General features: G+C 36.3%; 2 protein-coding genes across 4 annotated transcripts in view; both read right to left on the bottom strand.

The window, feature by feature from the left end:
- Positions 1 to 20: 20 nt before the first annotated feature.
- LOC117932201 (stress response protein NST1-like) lies at positions 21 to 14369 on the bottom strand. Its single transcript, XM_034853314.1, has 10 exons — positions 14002 to 14369; positions 13828 to 13904; positions 13533 to 13613; positions 4210 to 4281; positions 4035 to 4137; positions 3861 to 3915; positions 2938 to 3066; positions 2721 to 2838; positions 2248 to 2330; positions 21 to 766 (listed from the first exon to the last, which is right to left on the bottom strand). Exons 1-10 carry the CDS (start codon positions 14243 to 14245, stop codon positions 349 to 351), a joined length of 1380 nt encoding a protein of 459 aa, XP_034709205.1. The 5' UTR covers positions 14246 to 14369; the 3' UTR covers positions 21 to 348.
- The window catches only part of LOC117932200, a 20145-nt gene continuing 13361 nt past the window's right edge, over positions 14343 to 21126 (bottom strand). For all 3 annotated transcript variants that reach the window (XM_034853311.1, XM_034853312.1, XM_034853313.1), the window contains 3 exons: positions 18313 to 18408; positions 17817 to 18046; positions 14343 to 17488 (listed from right to left, as the gene is read on the bottom strand). In XM_034853311.1, coding sequence (XP_034709202.1) covers positions 14368 to 17488; positions 17817 to 18046; positions 18313 to 18408 — 3447 coding nt within the window. In that variant the 3' untranslated portion in view covers positions 14343 to 14367. The remainder of the gene's footprint in view (positions 17489 to 17816; positions 18047 to 18312; positions 18409 to 21126) is intronic.

The following is a 21126-nucleotide window of genomic DNA, read 5'->3' as shown; positions in this document are numbered from 1 at the left end:
ACGTTTTGTGGGAACCAACATAGCCAAAATGTTTTCCTTCACCTAAATTAAAGTTTGTTATTAGCCACCGCTCTAAAGATTTGAAAATATTCCCATCCATGTTCATTTTCACTTGGTGTGGAAACTACAACAACAAAACACTTCTAGACAAGAAGAAAAACACTTGTATCAAGAGGATAACCACGCCATTTTTTTCACATCCATCTTCATTTCACTGAAAACCCCCTATCCTTGAGCCCACATCCCTCGTCTTCTTTCGGCTACCTCCAACATTGCATATCTTCAACATATGTACAGACTTTCTCCTAACCTTGCTACCTTGGTACCTCATTTCTACGGCACCATTGGTCATGAATGCTTCCTCTCCCACTTCCCTTCGCGTCTACTTTCCCGTTCTTTACGCTCCATTATCTGCCTAGACTTGCTCCCTCTAGGCCTTTGGCTGGACCCAAACCCACCAGACAGACTGTCAAATGCTGACACCAGCTCTGGGTCTCCAATGCTGCCAGTGTCACCAGAGTCCTTGCTTCCATCGAAGTTTTCTTCGTAGCTGCTTCCACCTTCATCTGGACGGTCACGGGGTTGTAGGATAGTTGGTGGCTGGCCTGAAAATGGGCGAGATCCAGACAAAACAACGGTTGGCATGGCTCCCATGGATGAACCAGTGGCAGAAATTTCAGACTGCAAGTTGCCAGTATTTGATCTTAAGCTTCCTTCATTACCTAATCTTCCATTTTCCCTCTCCCGATACCTTTCTCTTGGCCGACTGCAAATACAAAATTAAACAAAATGTAGCCAATATCATAAACAGAAAATAGTTGATATGAATAAAAAAAAATACCCATAACCCACAAATCATGTTTAACAACAGAGATATTCTACAGTTTTATAGACAACAGCCTAAGAATGCCTTCGTGAGGCATTTACAATCATGTTATAAATTTATATTTGAATCATTAAAGAACAATCATATTCAGTGATATAGATGAAACGCAAACTGTAGTAGGTCTTAAAACCACAAGAATGTCAAGATAAAAGAGGAAATCAGACATATACCTAACTAGTAATTAGCAAAAAATCTAGAGAGGTAGAATCATGTTGGCTGTGAGTAGCCTTTTGATGATGACAGATAATTATTGCATTACGTTGAAGAAGAGAAGTGTTCCATTGAAATCTTCATCTACTGAAAGTTTTCTTACTCCTTTTTCCCTATTGCAATCTTTCCCCCTATTGACAAGACTTCCAAACGGGTTATACCATTATTTTTAATTTGAAAAATGGAAATTTCATTAAAATGAAAAAGTAGAAAGAAGGATGGGAAATCCCTAGATAAACATGAAAATAATAAACAGAAAAACTGCAGCTATATATATACACAATACAACCAATGCCTATGAAAAAATATACCGAGTAAGACCAAACTAAAACCCCATCACATATGAATCATGGAAGCTTCCTTATTTGCCACACTAACTATAAAAGCCTCTTCACCATTATGTTTTGGTGAATGGTATCCTTATGTAAAAATATGTTTCTGTTACTTCAAAAATTATTTACTGCAAAACCATTGCAAAGAAGTCTTATACCATCCCTTAAAAGTCCAGCAAAGTTGCTGAGACAATTTCACAGTGCTTGAAATTATTCTGGCATCTCTGCAAGTATTGACTGGCAATTGCTTACCTCATTGATGGAGCAAATTGAATGAAATCACAACTAATAAACTTACAACTGCTTGCAAGGTATCTCTACGACAATGCTTGTATTTTGATGAACCAATTCTCTAATTAAATATACAAACTATGTTATACTATAATGTTTTGTCCTAGAAAAGAGAGTTCTACTTTTTTCCTCTTTTTGAAAAGCTTAACAAATCAGAATAAAAAACAAGTAAAGCCACCCTCTAATTGCCTCACAAGCAATCATCTCACCAAGACAAAAGAGCAATGATGAGTTATTTTAATATCCCAAAATCCACCAAATTATGAATCATTCACATTGTGTAAATCCTGTAAAACTAGTTTCAGAAAGACAAGATCCATAGATCCAAGAATATAGCATTTTATCAACACTCCACCTGATGGACAAGATCTGATTAAAAATGTTTGCAGGGTTCAATATTTATAATGGGTGTGATGAATTGTTCCCTCAGACTTTAGAAGATTAGTTCTTATAGATGAAGTCTTCCCTTGCTAAATTTTCTTTTTCAAAAAAGATAAGTGATGTTGATAAATGACATAAAATACATACCCACTATGAGCTGAGGAAGAAAATTCACGTCGTGATGGCCGGACTCCCAATTCTGCTTGCTCTAGTTCCCGCTGAAGTTCTCTCTGCATGAAAAACAGACATTTTCAATATAGTATTTATCATTCTAAGGACTATGAAAATTGATATATTGGATTAAGGCACCTGTAACATGCAAAACTCAAGTACCCTTCCATTTATGCTCCACTTGGAGACAGTTATTTTCAGAGTATCTTTAGGGGGAAAAAGCAGGTAAACCCAAGAACATAGTGGCCCAGTAGTCAAATCATGATCTGGCAAGAAAACATGGAAAAGTGTACTTTAAATGCCACATGTAATGATCTGACAGGAGAATCACCATGAGCATGGGCCTACCTGAGAGGCCATGCTTAGCCATATCAGCCAGTTATCAAATAGACACCATATCCAGTAAAACACGATAAAGCTCATGGTTTGTTTGAAGAATGTGTCATTGCCTGTGTTTGCTTTTCCTTCTCCATATCAAGATTGTGGCGCAGGTCTCTGGTTTTTGCACGCTCAGCTTCCAGCAACCGCTGTCTCTCAATCTCCCTTTCTGCTTCAGTAGTCCTCTCTCTAATACACAGAAGACCAATTGTAGGACACAAAATGATTAATATCCATCACAAAATGATCACAACTTAATACAAGATGACACTGGTCAGCAGGTAAAACCTATCAAGTTCTTGCAGAAGTTCTGCTTCTCTTAAAGCTGCCTCTTCTAAGTATTTTTGACGAGCATGTCTCACAAGAAGTTTCTTTTGCCTGCGGGCTACTATTTCTTCTCTGAGTTTGGACTTCTCACTGAGAACAAGGGAAGATTATTTAAATAATAAAGAAAAAAAAACAAAAAACAAATAAACAAACAAAAGCCAAATAATTCAACTGACATAGTGTAAGATAAAACATTTTGGAACTCACACTAGTAAACCACAAAAGCTGAAACAGAAAGAAAGCTTCAGTGTCCATACATACTACCAAGTTTAGGAAATTTTGAAATGGTTTTGTTTCTTGTATGCACAGGTCAAAAAAGAGTACAAGAAACACACTTTCAACTAGTTTTATGCTCATATCCAACCATCTAAGTGCTTATAAAGTTACCTAAAATAGAATTACGAAAATTTATTCACTTGCATCATCGATCAACACCCCATGTGTACTTGGTTGTCTTAGGTTTATCTTTCACCTTCAACTCCCTTCTTTTTTGTATCCCGACAATCAACCAACTACTCATTTTAGATTCAGAATCAATAATTTTCATTTACAATAGTCTATGACTACACAATCCTTTTGGCCTCTACCTTAAGTAATTTTCATTTAAAAGTGCATATATATTTGATTGAATTAAGAAGTTGATAGGCAATTATCTCATTCTGAATTGAAAATATGATTTTATCTTTATAGATGACACCATAATCAAAGACAAATTTTGTGAATAGAAACATGCTCTGATCAACCAAAGAAACTGGGGGAGATCAAGACACACACTAACTGTCAAATAAGAATTACTTATTGCAAAGTTGAACATGGTCAGTTGTTTGTGTGCAGCATATGTGAACTATAACTGTTAATTTTAGAATAGCAAAGATGGTACATACAAGGAACGGATGCAATCCTTTATTTGTTGGAGACGGTTACCATCCTTCGTAGAAGCTGGAGGACACCATACATAAAAGAAACAAGGTGAAAATAAAGATAAAAAAAATATTATGATAAGTTTGTTATTAACTCAATAAGATGATTCCAACAATGATAAGGGCAGAAAATAATACTGTCTAGACAAGGAAGCTGATGCTCCTTGGAATCTTTAGGTGACTCCTGTAGTGCATGTTCCTTCTGAAGAATGTCCATTTCTATTTCAGCCTCCTCCAATTCCTGTAACATATTTAGGTTAATCTAGGCAGTAAGGAAGAAACAAACAGCTCAGCAAATATCATCCCGGCTTACCATAATCTCTTGGTCAATTTTCTTTGAGAATATATCGAAGTACGACTGAACTGAAGCTAGATTGGCAAGTACCTGTCACAAATCAATTGATAGATACTTCGTTAACAAAACTTTGCCAAAGGAAACAAGGTGACAACTCATCATCATGAATGAGATGACAGTAGACAGTCACATGGCAACAGAAAACGAGTACAAATATTAACTAACTGGAAGAGTCACAAGTGATATAAACCAAAGGATGGAAGTCCACTAGTTATAATTCTACTCTTCTTTCTCTATATTATTTCAAGAAATAAGACCAGAAGAAATCTAGTATAACACCATTGCTTTCTTCTATTTTCCAGAATAAAGGCATAAATAATAAAAGAAAAGTTGGGACAAGTTATTAAGTTCCAGGATTTCCATGACACTTGTCGGGAAACGATAGAATAGAGAGAAGGGAACTCCTAATGTCAAATACTTATCCTATATGACTCAGAAATCTCTGTGAATACATTGTTTATTTAGCAAACTCTAATATGGAAGTTAACCAACTGTTTGGTGGAAACCTACACTCCAGTAAACTGGTCTCTTGTTCAGGTGAAATTTGAAACCTCTGATAGAATCACTTCTAGCTCCTCTTTGAAATGCTAAGTAGAGCATATATCCTGATAGAATCACTTTGAACTCCCCTTCATAATGCTAAAGTAGACACATATATCATATGGTGATTGATTTTCTAGATTTGAGTGGTTGATAATAGAATCATAATATTTACAATAAAATTCTTCCCAGCAATTTGTACTTTAGGTTTGCTCATGCTTGTAACATGTTCTCTTTTCTTGAAGCCATTGACATATAAGATGTGCATCAAATTTGAGCTTCCCATACTTTGCAAACATATTGGGATGAAATGCTTACCCTTAATGAAGAACTACCGAATGGATGGGGTCTAGAATTCGAAGTTTGGCTCTGGTACCAAACTAACGAAAAACAAGATAGGACAGAAAGAGATCAGAAATGGGAAAGAAAAGTTGTGACAATAAGATGAATTTAAGAAGGAAGATGACATTACAAATATGAAGAAAATGTAGCAAGGAATTTTTTTAGGCACTACTTCCAGGAGGCCCTGAGGAATCTTCAATTGAGAGAAGGAATCCACTTTCAAATTAAAAATCTACCAAAAACAGGTTTTTTCATCTCAAAAACTTCAATTGTTTCAGAGCATATATATACAAGATCTATTGGGGGGAAAAGGGAGGGCACTCAACCCTATTTGTTTTCAAATCATTAGTTAAACCACAGGTCACTCAAAAACTACTCAAGGAACAAGAAAAATAGTAAAACCAAAGGCCATGAGGACTTAACAACAAAATATCAACTAGGGAGACATGAAATGCTGTGAGTTTTTGAGGCTCCTTGTTTGGCCAGTTGATTCACACTTAGCTAGCCAGTCCATTGATTCAAGTAAAAATGACAATTGAACCATCGTTCAAAGGACTGGTTAAGTCTAATACTTGTTTGCAGCATTCCTCACATCAATGAATTCAATATATAAGGCCCGGTTGCGAGTAAGTTGAACTTTGGACAACTTTTCAATCATACCCTTACCATGGGAATTATCATCACCATTTATATACTCATTGTAGGACTGATAACGGTGACTTTGAGTTTTGTGTCATTCAATATGAAATTGACCATAGAATTATGCAAATTTAGGTAAAAAAAAACAATTGCACTCAAAATGGTACAGTTTTGAATTCTTAATAATGTCAAAGACAATCTGAAAATGCGCTTTTATAATTATTTAAACAATATCAAATGTGATGGATACTTTTTATTAATTGCTTAGGTCTATTTAACTATATTTATTTAAAAAAAATATTATTTTGTCAGAAATTTGTGAGCTTTTCAATTAACAAGGTGAAGAAAATATTCTTCTTTTTTCTGTGTCAAAACTGAATACAAAGTGACCTATATATATACAAGTGGGATTCCTAACCTAAGCCATATAATATGCACAATCACTATCTCTAAGGAAACAATAACTAATTAGGAGAGATTCTCTCATCCATAAAAATAGAAAATATCCTAACACAATCCCTCTAATCTTGGCACTTAATTACAAATCATAATCCCATATTTCCACACTTCCCCTCAAGTTGGGTAGTAGATGTCTAGCATTCCCAACTTGCTTTTCATGTTTTCGTAGGTGGCCTTTGGAAGTGCCTTTGTTAGAATGTCTGTTGTTTGATGACTTGAAGGAATAAACATAAGTCTGATTGTTCCCCCTTCAAGTTTCTCATTGATGAAGTGACGGTCTATCTCCACGTGCTTGGTTCTGTCGTGTTGAACTGGATTCTTTGCAATACTTATGGTAGCCTTGTTATCACACAAAACTGTCATAGTGGAGTTTGATATAATTCCAAGTTCCTTGAGTATTCTTTGGAGCCACATTCCTTCACATATCCCATGAGCCATTGCCCTGAATTCTGCCTCTGCATTGCTTCTCGCCACTACGGACTGCTTCTTGCTTCTCCAAGTCACCAAGTTTCCCCACACATAGGAACAATACCCAATAGTCGACCTTCGATCTGTCAAGGATCCTGCCCAATCAGCATCTGTGAATACCTCAACTTCCCTACTTGAGGTTTTCTTGAAGTAGAGTCCTCTACCCGGGCTCTTTTTAAGGTACTGTAAAATTCTGTATACGGCTTTCATGTGTCTTTCAGTGGGATTGTTCATGTAGCGGCTTACCATGCTCACAGCGAGGGGCTACAAACCTACCTCAGAAGAAGATGCAGTTTATGGGAAAGGGGGAAGAAACGGGTAGTTTAAAGTCAAGGAAGCTTACAACTTGGTGGTTAATACCGTGGCTAACAACTTTCTGAAAAGTAACATTTGGGTGGATAAAGTTCCAACTAAAATTTTGTTTTTTGCTTGGGAGGCCACTTGGGGTAAGGTGCTTACGCTAGATAGGCTTCAGAAAAGAGGGTGACAACTCCCAAACCGTTGCTTCTTGTGTGGCTGCGAAGAGGAAACTGTAAATCACATCCTCATACACTGTATAGTGGCAAAAGTCCTGTGGGATATGATCTTTGCTTTGTTTGGTGTTCAGTGGGTCTTTCCGGAAACTGTAAAGGAGGTCTTATTGAGCTAGAGGGGCCCTTTTGTAGGGGAAAAAAAGGAAAAAGATATGGAAGTCTATACCGTTATACATTTTTTGGACTCTTTGGAAGGAAAGAAATAGACTAGCTTTTAAGGGGGGGGAGGGGGTGATAGCAATTCAGAAATTAAAAAATTCTTTTGTCTGTAATTTATGGTGTTGGGCGAGATTGTATAGTGAAGAGAGTTTGTTGTCTCTTATAGGCTTCTTGGAGTGGATAGCCTCCAGATAAAGGCTGGTGGGGTTTTTTTTTGCTTTCCTTTTGGTTGTGAGGCTTAGCTAGTTTGTATACTCCTTGTATACTTTTTGGCTTTTTGGCCTCTCTTCAATATATTCAGCGCTTATCTATCAAAAAACAGAGTCATTTCACCTTCCTTAGAGTGCTTCATAAACAGTGTGTGATCTGCTTGACATTGGATGAACCCATATTTTTTCACAACTCTAGTCAGTCGATCAAACCAAGCCTTAGGTGACTGTTTTAGACCGTATAGGGACTTTCTCAGTTTACACACTTTTCCTGAATTTTCTGGAGTTTCCATACTAGGTGGAATCTTCATGTAGACTTCCTCTTCTAGTTCTCCGTTGAGAAATGCATTTTTGACATCAAGTTGGTGCAGATTCCAGTCCAAATTTACTGCAACTGACAATAACACTCTGATGGAGTTGAGCTTTGCTACTGGTGCAAATGTTTCTTCATAATCAATGTCATAGGATTGAGTAAATCCTTTAGCTACTAGTCGAGCCTTAAACCTGTTTATACTTCCATCCGGATTGTGCTTCACGGCAAATATCCACTTGCATCCAACAGGCCTCTTACCCTCTGGTAATTCTGAGATTTCCCATGTCCCATTTTTCTCCAAGGCTTGTATTTCTTCCTGAACACCAGTCTTCCATTCAGGTTGTTGAAGTGCTTCTTGGATGTTGGATGGGATACGATCATCTTCAAGAGAAGTGATGAACGCTTGGAAATTCTGTGAAAGCTTTCCATAGGACACATGATTACTGATTGGATGCTGAGTGCAGGATCTTACACCTTTCCTTAAAGCAATGGGTTGATCAAGATCATCAAGGTCATTACTGGAATCTAGATCATAAATTGTGTTACCTGGTTGTGAGTTTGGGTTGCTTGGATCCTGGTCCAATTCTTGGTTCTGCTCAGGTGGAGTGTTGTCCTCGGGCTCCTTTTGAGGAGGTTTCTCGGGCTTTTCCTTTAATTTTTTTCTAGAATAAACTATTACCTCTTTACTGCCTTGTGTAGTTGACTCAGGTGTGACAGAAGGGACATCCAAGGAATTGTTTTCGGGGACAGAAAGAGTACTATCTGTTTGAGGAGGCAGTGATGAACTCAAAGGAGAAGTAGTGCTGATTTCAGTTTCCCAAAATTGGAATTCATCTGTGGACCAGTTCTCCCCCTGAATTGCAATTTTGGGGTAGAAGGGTTGATTTTCGAAGAAAGTGACATCCATGGAAGTGTAGAATTTCTTAGTTGTTGGAGAGTAGCACTTGTATCCTTTTTTGTTTGGTGAGTACCCGAGAAAGATGCATTTAGTGGTTGTCGGATCAAGTTTACTACGTTGGGACTTATGGATGTGAACGAAAGCAGTACAACCAAAGACTTCGACTAGGATAGACGAAATTATTCGAGCGGATGGATATGCAGCGAGGAAGATTTGACACGGGGTTTTAAATTCAAGAATCCTAGAAGGCATTCGGTTGATCAAGTAGGTTGTTGTGAGTACAGCTTCACCCCATAATTGTTTAGGCACGTTTGAAGCTATCATGAGGGATTGTGCAACCTCCATCAAATGTCTATTTTTCCTTTCTGCAGCTCCATTCTGTTGTGGAGTATCAATGCATGAGCTTTGATGTACGATGCCATTCTCCAGAAGATATGACCCAAGAATGTTGTGATAGTATTCTCAAGCATTATCTGTCCGAAGGACTTGAATTTTTTCCTGAAACTGGGTCTAAACCATGTTGTTGAAGTTTTCAAATATTTCCCTCACTTCTGATTTCTTCTTCATAAGGAATACCCAAGTCACTCGAGTGTGGTCATCAACAAAGGTGACAAACCATCTAGAACCTGTAATGTTGTTGATTCTAGAGGCCCCCCAAACATCACTGTGAATCAAGGAAAAAGGATGAGATGGTTTGTATGGTTGAATGGAATAGGAGTTGCGAGTATGTTTGGACAATTGACATATTTCACATTGAAAATTTTTGGAATTTTTATTGAATAATGATGGATATAGTTTTTCAAGATAGGAAAAATTTGGGTGACCTAATCGGTAGTGCCATAACATAACAACACTATCCGTCTTGGTACTAGGGTTGGAAACTACACAAGCAGTCTTCATTGGTAGCCTTCAAATTTCCTCAGCTCTTAGAAGGTAAAGTCCAGCACGCACCTCAGCATTGCCAATCCTCTTCCTAGAGTTCAAGGCCTGAAATTCACACATGTGAGGAAGGAATTTAGTAACACAATTAAGATCCTGTGTTAGTCTACTTATAGACAATAGGTTGCAATCCATTTTCGGAACATAAAGCACGGAGTGAAGAGTAATATCCTTGGAAATAATAACTGAACCTGTGCCGAATACCCTAGAAAGGGTTCCATCGGCAATTCGAACAGAGGAATTGTTATGGCAAGGAGTATATTCATGAAAAACCATGACATTCCCAGTCATGTGATCTGAAGCTCCTGAGTCCACTATCCATGTAGTGTGATTTTCCTATCTAACATTTAGGGCATGGGAAAAAATACCTTTTTGGGCTACAGATGCAGTACCAATAGTTGTTCCAGTTGATTGAAGAGTCTATTGGAACATTTTCTGCAGTGCCTCCAATTGCTCTTTGCTAAACGGACCAGGATTTGAGATAGTGCCAGATGTGTCTTCTTCTCTGTTTTGCTGTGGCCGAGAAGGTTTCCAATCAGCAGGTTTACCATGTAGATGCCAGCAAGTCTCTTTCGTGTGTCCAGGTTTTCTACAATGGTCGCACCATGGACGATTCTTCTTCGTTTGGTGGTTGTTGTTGTTGGATTGGGTTCCTCGTGCAACTAGGGCTGAGTTCTCAAGATTTTTGGAGGAATTTTGGGTTCCCAACATCACTTTTTGTCTGCTTTCCTCTCTGCGAATTCCAGAAAAAACTTCCCTAACACTAGGTAAGAACTCTTCCACGTACCTCATCTAAATTCTTATTAAGGCCAAGTAAAAATTTGTAGATGCGTTCCTTTTCAATGACCTTCTTGTATAGGAGTCCATCTTCGGGACACTTCCAAACCAATTCTTCATAAATATCGAGTTGTTGCCAATACCGTATAAGGATATTAAAATATTCGGTAACAGTTGAATCTCCTTGTCAAAGATCTTGGAGAATACTCTTGATTTCGAAAATCACCGAGGTATTATCGATGTTGGAGTAGGTCTCTCTAGCTACATCCCATATCTCCTTCGTTGTGCCATAATACATGAAGTTTTCTCCTATGTCATTGGTCATAGAGTTAATTAACCAAGACATCACCATACTATTTTCCAACTTCCAGGTTCGGTATCCTGGATCATCGTCCTTCGGCTGAACAATGGCTCCCATAAGGTATTCTTCCTTACCTTTCCCGCAGATGAAGATCCGAACAGACTGAGCCCATTGAATAAAATTCTGCCCATTGAGTTTATGACCTGTTATGGGAAGAATGATGCCGTCTGTGGTGCTGGCACTGCCGGAGTGAACTGCTTCAGGTCTGGACGTCACCTCCGAGTTTGATCCTTCCGTTCTACTCTCCATGGAAAAAGATGGTTTTTTTTTTTTATACGTGGTTCAGATCTGAATGCTCTGATACCATGAAGAAAATATTCTTCTTTTTTTTGTGTCAAAACTGAATACAAAGTGACCTATATATATACAAATGGGATTCCTAATCTAAGCCATATAATATGCACAATCACTATCTCTAAGGAAACAATAACTAATTAGGAGAGATTCTCTCATCCATAAAAATAGAAAATATCCTAACACAATCCCTCTAATCTTGGCACTTAATTACAAATCATTATCCCATATTTCCACACAAGGTTATGTGTATCATTTGATATTAATCCATGCTACTATCATGATTTCTCCCAGAACCCCCAAAGTTAGTTATTGACACTTGGTCTTTGAAACATAATCTGTAACCCCTCAAAATATCAAGAATTTTGTTCTGATTAAATAAAAAATGAAAAAAAATACTATATCAACAATTTTGTGCACCTAATCATCTAGTTTCCAAGGGCCTCTCTACTCCTTAGAAACTCAAGCAATAACAATGGCTGAGTCTCCTTCCACAACAAGATTGTTAATCCCAATGAACTCATACCATTCAAGACACCCACAGAGGCTAATATCTAAATGGCTAACTCCACTAAACTTGGAGATGGCTTTCACTACACTACACCACACCACATTTTCATTCCATTGTAGTTCAAGAATAAAAACATTGCCAAGATTCTAACATATCAAGGACTCAAAATAGCTCCTCAAGATCCCGACATAGCATCTTAACATTTTCATAATTCCCAAATTGGTGATTCTAAAATTAATATAAAAAATAAGATCTTTGTGACATCCTATAACTTTCAAATATCATCCAATGTGATAATTCTAATTATATGGTTGAAACTTTGGGTTCATGTGAATGTCACAAATTATAATTTCTCCAAACCCAATAATTTTGGACTAGGTTGTAAGAAATGCCCTTGTCATGTAATAGGTTGTATGGCCCTTGAAATTGATAATTGGAGTGCCCAAATTGCTCCCTTTTCAGTAAACCATAGGTGTGTTGATTAAGCATGCTTCAACCTATGCTGCTGCATCAATAACCTATTAGAATTATGGAAATTGGGAGACGATTTTATTGAACTTTCAAGAAGATTGGAGAAGCATACACATTCACTACAGGGAGATTTTAGCAAGATTGGTTTCCATTTGTTGCAATTATCATATCCAGCCAGCTGCATTTTGAGTCTACTAATGATACACTCATCTTTAATGTTTTCTTAAATTATACTGGGACTCAATATAATCTGATTTCAGATGTCATGGCATTCAAATATTCAACATGAAAAAAAAAAAAAAAATGCCAGCTTATCACAGTAGGTGTGAAAGTGAAAACAACAGATTAGATTTTCAGTCTATATCTATATAAATATCCAGGTATGTGTTACCATGTGGCTTAATGGAAATCTTACACTAACTGCCAATCAGGTGGATCCATTGGAAAATTTGTGCTCCAAACCATAAAGTTACAGGCAATTGTTCAAATCAAGAATTGAAAGTTTGATAGGCATCAAGAAATGAAGTTTTAAGGGTTCAAAGTAAGGTGCAAGGCTTAATATGCCCAAATATGACCATCAAAGGCCATCTGCTTCCACATATAAAGTGATAAACTATTTTCGTATTTAAGAAACACACTGAAAAGTTAACAGATATTGAGAAAGAAAAAAGGTAATATTCAACCAATAAATTATGTAAAAAGTTAACATAAAAAAATTATTATTATTGGAAGAAAATGTTGAAATGCAGTACATGTCAAATCATTAAAATATTGAGAAACAGATTGCATGTGGAAATTGTGAAATGCAGATTACATGTCAAATCAGTCACAAAAGATTGTATTCCAAGTTGATGGATCCAAACTTATTTTTACTGTGAGATGGAATCTTGGAATTGGAAGGATTTCCAAGAACCATACAATAGTTAAATAAGAGAAATGAAATGTTGAAATCAAAATCACAAAAGATTGCATTCCAAATTGATGGCTCTAAATTCAATCTTAATGTGAAATAGATAGAATATATAAATCAGTTAAACTGGGTAAGTTGCCAACAATTATAAACCAGTTAAATATGGCAAATGCAATATAGTATTCTCTCCTTTAACATATCAAGTGTGAGCCTAATACGCAACAAAGCTCAAGGCATTAGCATGCATCTACAGACAATCCTTGAGCCTACTCTGAGGTGAACATTGATTAATATGCACATTGATTTCAGGCATCTAGAAAGAAAATAGAAAGCTGGATGCACTGGAAACAATAAATCTCACATATTTGGAAAACATTTGGCAATGCAATAGATTTACTATCATTTCAATCAATATCACTAGTGAATTAGACTACAACAACTTTTTTGATACTTCATACCTGAAGAATCGATTGACGAGTACTTCCAAAATTAGGGTCTGGTTGTCTTGAAGAAGTTGAAGAGAGCACCTCTTTTAGGACCTTATATGCAAAAGATGGTTCAGTGAATTACAAGATTACTATAGAGTTTCATTTGACAGAAAAGGGATACAAAGGGAAACAAATTTTCCATATCACAACTCTTAGAGATGATAGACCAACTAAGGCTATAATCATTCTAAGATTAAGTTTAAGTTTTTTTTTTCCTGGCGTAGGAAGAACTTAAACCATATTCACTAGCCTCATCCCCACATACCTCTTTAGCATCATCTCCTTCGTTTCTTAGCCTACACAAGGCTTGGCAAGCCTTTTTCTCTAGATCCCCAAGTCCACCTTCAACAAAACGAAAAATAGATAAGAACAAGCATGCACTCAACAGTTACTAGATTTTGTACCAAATTCAGTTGTCATGTAGTAAAAAGGACTATACCAGTTCTCGACATTCCTAAAGCCTCAATGTTTCTCCAAACATCTTGAGGAATCAGAGAAATGTCTTCAGCTGGAGAATACAGGCAAGCGGCAGCAATGAGTGCTAAAGAAAGTTGAACTAATGGACCTTCACATGTCGGATGCCCAAGTTTTCCCAAACCATAAAGAACATTATCAGCTGCTGCAAGAAAAGATTGTAACTGGTGTCGCTCAGCCAATGGAATATAATCAACAATAAGTGCCATTGCACGGGCCCTTAGATGCAATGATGTATCAGATGACGCCAGCACAACCACCTGATCCCATGTACGTGAAACTAGAAGAGATGTAATTGGCTCAGAAACAGAAATTACTGAGCCAGTTGAAACTAATTTATTGCAAATGTAGGAGATAATATCATTCCTTCACCATTCAAATCTTGGCCTACAAATCTCCCCAAATGCTGAAGTGAAATAAACCGTTGCTCAGGTTCAGGATGACTCAGCATTGAACAGAACAGGCCAACTAGAGGAAGCTCACTTTCATGAAGCCTATATGCACCTCTAGAGAATAACATTGACAACCATTTATCCGTCTGCAACCGCCAAGAAATTTTTGGTGCACTACAAGAGAAATTCCTGATTGCAGAACAAATAGTACCAATGACATCATCCAGGGAAAAACATTTAGGCACTCCTAGTAGACAATCAAGTATCATAGATGCAACTTCCCAGCAATGGTTTTCTTGGAGCATCATAATGATTCCAGAAAGCCCTTCAAGACCAATCCTTGAATGAATTAAGAACTGGTCAACTGAGTTCGGTGGAAAAACATTTTCATTGTCATCCTCTCTAGCATTATCAACCCTTTTCACAAATGAAGATAAGCACCTTGAGTACATAAAGCACTGTGCTGATGTAACAGTCAGCTTCTTTGCTAGCTGGGGATGGAGCTTCCAACAGAGTTCAACAGTTGGACTAAGCTTGCAAATAAGCCCTTCTAAGTCTTGAGCAAAATTTGTTATTTCCTCAGCAGATAAATGATAGACCTTTTGACCCAAGCTAACAGCATCAGACTTGTCACTTTCTAGATTCTCAGTATCCCCCATTGGACAAGAGTCATGGCAAACATCATTAAGAAACCATAAATATGATTTTGAGCAACCATCACAAGGTGTACCAGTGCTCACATCAGAAAAGGAAGTCATCTGAAGCGGAATAATCCCAAAGACTCTTAAAGTTCGAACTAACAAAACTTTACAGCTTTCCATAACACACCGAAATGCACAGAGGTAGTTATGGAAAGAAGAACTTGGTTCATAAACAGCAAAATCAGCCCACAGGATCAAGGACTCTAAAATTTCCCTTTTACGTTGAAAAGATAAATCAGGAAAGACAGAAGCCAAAATAAAAATTGTCAGTGCTCTGCTGTGCACTGTTTCTGTAGGACATTCTCGATTATCATTTTTGTGTCTAATATTGTTGAAAAGCTCATCAAAGCATAACGATTCAAAATTAAGACATAAGTCATCAATCAATAGTTTTTCTTCATCAGACACCTTACTCAAAGAATATGAGATGATTGGCTTCAACAAATGCAATATAGAGTCAAGAAATGACACATCGCAGTATGATGTTTTACACAGTGACACCAGCACTTGAACCACTCTAGGTATCTCAGGCACCATTGCTTCCATGTGCTCAGTCACAATGGCTTCAAGTATGTATAGAATGATTGCTTTGGCATTCTTTGCTACATAGCCTTTCAATTGATCCAAATGCTTTCGTGTAGAAAGCTGGTCCTTTTGAAGAAATGGCCATGAACACAAATCAGAAAACCAACACAATATATCGGGCACAACACTATAAGAAAGAGATCTCAACTGCAATCCAACAGCCTCCAAAATAATTTCTCCAAAAGCTTCAAATTGTTTTTTCATATTAGGGAAAAACTTACTGAGATCAGGATAGATGACTTGAAAAGATTTGTCACCATCTGGTTGACCAGTATTTTCAAACCCTTTAATGGTCTGAGGTTCTTCTCTGACACCTGATTGTTGAATCTTCACAGCATCATCATTTTGCTTGACAACATTGTCCACCAGTGCAAGTTCATCAGCAAAAATTGATAGTAAATTTGTCAGCTGTGGCAAATCTGAAGCAAGGAAAAGTCGCTCCCTCATATACTGTTTGGCATTACGAGATACTGCCATCCAACCCAGAAACCGTAAAAGGGGAGAAGGAGATGTAGAAAATGTAGGTATTCTCAGCATCCAGGCTGAAGGTGGAATCAAATTCCTATATTGAAAACAATTGTTAGTATTATTGGCAAAGTCCAGCTCTTCATCACCACCGCTTGAAGCAATTACCAACTTTTGAAGAAGCAGCCAGCGGCGCTGTACCCCATATAACTTTTCTGGATCCAACCGCAAATTACCTTCTTTTAACTGATAATAAAAAGACGTTAGCACCCCATTAAGATATTCAGCAGATCCTAATATGATATCAATGACATGTTCAGGAGGGCAGAATAGCTTAGTCGCTGAGTGCAACAAGAACAGAGTACTTTGCATCAGAATTTCATGCATCGAGTGTTGCTCCCTTCGCAATCGCTGAATCAAGAAATTGCAAAGTAAAGCTTGATTCTGCCGAACCAAGGTGACGGCATCGGCAGATTCTATATCAAGCAAAGACAAATTTATGACCTGATCATCATGTTCCTCAGGATAGTATAGATAATGTTCCTCATCTGACATCTTCTTCTTATACTTCCTGTCTAATTTAGCAGCCTCAAGCAGTATCTGAAGAACAACTTTGTCTCTTTTGTTCTCAAGATGAGTCACTTTTTCCAAGTCACTGGAGTTCTTCTCAAAAACCTTTCTTAGCTCTGAAATGTCACAGTTTTGTGGAATTCTGGTTCCAGTGCTCTGATTGATAACCTTTGAACTGGCCCTAAAAGATGACATAAACGGATTGACATAGCACTCTGCTGCTAAGAGCAAAGCATCTATAGCAGCATCATGACCCTCAGGACTAATCTCGTGCTGAGTGTGTAAATCTAAAGCCAAACGTCGAAACTCCGAGGCTCTAAGCTCACAATCCCGATAATTCATAAGTTGCATATAATCTGCTTGCAAGTTAACATATTCAACAGGGAACGCAGCATCCAATAGTAAGCTATTCTGACATATCTTAGTCAAATTTTTCTCAGTCACATGTTTCTCTTCTGTGGTGCCATCACCAGGGCTAGACTCAGAGATATTTTTATTCAGACTGCTAGAAACATTTGTCAGTGCAATGCTTTTTAGTTCTGTGGGGGCAAAAAAAAGACTGACATCTTCAAAAGTATCCATCTTCATAGCTACATCAGAAACATCAATCTTTCCATCAGAATCATCTTGGCTATTGGATTTCAAAGATTCTTGCTCCTGGGTTTTAGAAATAGGAAACTTGCAAAGGTCAATTTCAGGAGGTAACTGCATGTGAGGGTCCAAGATTGAGAGAAGTACACTGCATGAAGAAATTTACCAGACCATTATCAATCCAACATGACAAAACAGTATCTGGCTAGTGGAAGTCTCAATTATCTTAATTGGAATCATTTCAGAAATTAAGAGAAACGGAGATAAAATTCAAAAATTTTCTGCAAGAAAATGATTATTCCCAGTTCATATATGTCATATTCAAATGATTATCTCATACCGTACATAAGTGTGAAAGCATTGCAAAGTAATACAATATGGAAGAAGTTAAAGGCCCCCAGAATATGGATTCCAAAAAGAATTAAAAAATAAATAAAAATAATCAGAATAATTAAGCAACAAAAGTTGTAGATTACCTAGGAGCAACTGTTCCACGCCTCCACTCAGATTCCAATGAAGGAAGAACAGAAGGCTTTCGTACTGCCATACGAATGACATTGAGGGCAACCGTACATGCGTATTCCTGCTTTTCCATAAAAATTGGAGCTACATCCCCAAAGGCTATTGTATTCTTCAAGGCAGTTAAAGCAGGATCAAGAAAAGGCTCCAACATCTCCAGAAGAAAGAGAATTTTATGCTTCGCTTCCTGAGAGGTTGACAACAAAATCACATGATAAACTGATTTATTTTATCCATATAACATTGATTTGAGTCTATTCGGTTGCACCACTAAACAAATCCAATAGATTCCTTCTAAATCCATCACTCAACCATGGTTGAGATCAGAACCTAAGAATCCTGAGAAACTTGTAACATGTTTCTTTGCCAAATAATCTGGCTTTACATGCACTATGGCCAATGCAGTGTAAATCAAACACATGAACACAATAAGGGCAAAGCAGGATGCAATACTTTATATCTTGCTAATATGTCATCCATATGTCCAGACAGAGCCAGCACAATATATTTGAGGGCAGCACGAGCATGAGCCAAGGAATGGCGAGCACCCTAGATACATGTAAAAACAACAACAGAACCTTTAGACATGAGCCATTGATCCAAGAAATAAGATGAAAGAGCAACCTTCAGAATAAGTATATCCCATATAATTTCCTTATAAATAAAGAACATAAACAACATCTAATAAAAGAATCACCAAAAGCTTCAATTGAAACAGCCTGCAGCCTCAGCCTTCTGACAAACGCAAATGCTAGAATTGATATCTAGTTAATTTCTAATTCTTAAACACCCTTAATTCGTTGGAAGTAGTGTAGTCATTTTTTAGAAATCATGAATCTTTTACATGCTTTAACAGTTTAACTATAAATGTACAAAGCTAGAGGAGAGAATCCCTGATTTCTAATTCTCAAAAACCCTCTTTGAGCATTATACTGCTAGATTTGAACTTTGTAAGCAGATCTACTAGGTTGAGGAGATACTCCCTACATGGATGTTTCCTTAAATGGGCAGCTTTAAGTTGAATTTTGATGAATGCTCCTTGGTTAACCCAGGACAACTGGGGATTGGAGGAACACTTACGGCTGGTTATGGAACATTAATGAGAGCATTCTCTAAGAATGCTAGAGTGGGCCTACCCATCGTAACAGAGATATTAGCATTGTTGGAAGACCTAAGCTCAAAGTCAAAGTTAGTGACAATTAGATAGTTGAATCCCATTTAAAACTTTAAAAAATTTATTTGCTAGACGTTTCTCATTGGAAGAAGTATATTTACTTTTTGGCGTTTTATGTTCTAGTTACCTATCAAAAAAAATAAAAAATAAAAATTTCTGGTAGTTTCTTTACAGATTTTTTATTTTATAAAAACTTCTATCTTTTAACAAGTTTCTACCTTCTAAAAGTTTCCACCATTTAGAAGTTTAACCCTGTGATTGACTCTTGAAAATTTAAGGGAAAATGTGAGAGAAAAAAAAAATAGAAAGGAAAAATAGAAGGAAAGAAAAAAAAATGAAAAAAAATAAAGAAAAAAATTAGTTGTAAAGTTAACAAATTATTTCTACATGCTTCTTCAAACTCATTTCACTTGTTTTTCCTCGTCTATATAAAGATTAAATAATGCATAAGTTTCTTACTAACTTTAAGTATATTTGGCCTTCTTTCAAATTTTCCATGGTAAATCAAATATTAAAAAATCAATTTCGTTAGTATTTTTTTTCCTTTTCTTAGTGCATCCCTAAAACTAAACATAACATAAATGTTTTACAAAAGAATAAAGAATACAAATAAGTTACCATATATAATATTTTTATCCTAGGTGTATCTTAACAAGAGAATGAGTATCTCATTTCTAAATGTAAGATTACCATATTTTTGGCGCATATAACTTGGGAAAGTGAACAACCCATTTTTAGTCATTTTTATGGAAAGGTATTGAATAGGTACTTTATACAACTAAAAATCTAGACTTTTAAAATATATGGCTTGATGTAGGACAACCCTAAGATGGTTGCCTACATTCAAAAGTAGGTGGGCTAAGGTTTTTATTTTAGGGTGTAAGGAGAGAAACAAGAAATAAAATTTATGATAAAGAAAATAAAATATAAAAAAAGGTAGAGAGAAAGAAGAAACAATGAAGAAAAGATGGAAACCATAGAATCTCACTAAGGCCTTCTAGGAATCTCACTTAGAAGAAAATCAATGTAATCTCACCATTGAGGATTGCAACACTTGCAATGAAAAAAATATAATATTATTAATATCAATCAATTCATTCTTTGATTTATATCGATTAGTCTTATTTATAAATTTCTCTAATAAATCCAAAATCTACTAAGATTCTAATAACCTACTATGACTCTAATTCTAATTATCTTATAACTTAATTAGTTAATCCTAATTTGACTCTAACAAATACTAATCCTACTTTAATTCCAACTAATACTAATTCTAATTTAATTCCAACTAATATTAATCCTAATTTAATTCCAAGTAATACTAATCCTACTTTAATTTCAACTAATACAAATTTCATCTCTTGATGTATATCTTAGAGACTCATCCTCATCATGGCTAAATGTGAATTATAGAATGAAGGTACAAAAAAATAAAACTAAAGTACAAAGAAAAAGGACCATGGTACAAGACATGAAATGTAACCTAAGCACAAAGAATTGGAACCTAAGTACCAAGCAATGGAACCATTTCTAAGATATAAAGCAATAAGACCTTTTTGGCCATCTGAACATTTCTGATTGGATGACACTTCTTGGAAAAATAGTAAGATCCCCTTTTTATTTACAAATAAATATGATCCTTACAAATATTATTTGAAGGATTATCATATAAATTTACATCAAATTCTCAAACAATTTCTAAGAAAACCAAACACTAGAATGAGGATAAAGTTGGATGGAAATCTCAAAATTCTTGACTTTAACCAAACGCTATAATATGGATTTTACATCCATTAAGTTTTGGGGGTCCATTTCCAGAAGATGCTAGCAAAACAACTGCACCCCCAGGGTGTTTTTTTCCCATATCTTTTTTCTCTATCTTCTCTTTGTTTTTCTTAATTTTACTTTTGTCATTGTTATAACCTTAATTCTTAATTTCCCTCCTTAAATCCTAGAAGTGTTAAAAGTCATAGCTTGCTGTTATTTGACCGTAATAATCACCTGAAGATTGCTTTACATCATTCAGATTTTAAAACATTTTACTTTGCCTTATATGAACTTGAGAGAGCATAAAAATTTTAAGTACTTAAAGG

The sequence above is a fragment of the Vitis riparia genome, chromosome 15 (assembly GCF_004353265.1).
Source record: "Vitis riparia cultivar Riparia Gloire de Montpellier isolate 1030 chromosome 15, EGFV_Vit.rip_1.0, whole genome shotgun sequence".
Classification (NCBI taxonomy): Eukaryota; Viridiplantae; Streptophyta; class Magnoliopsida; order Vitales; family Vitaceae; genus Vitis; species Vitis riparia.
This window is presented reverse-complemented; position numbering and strand designations above follow the sequence as displayed.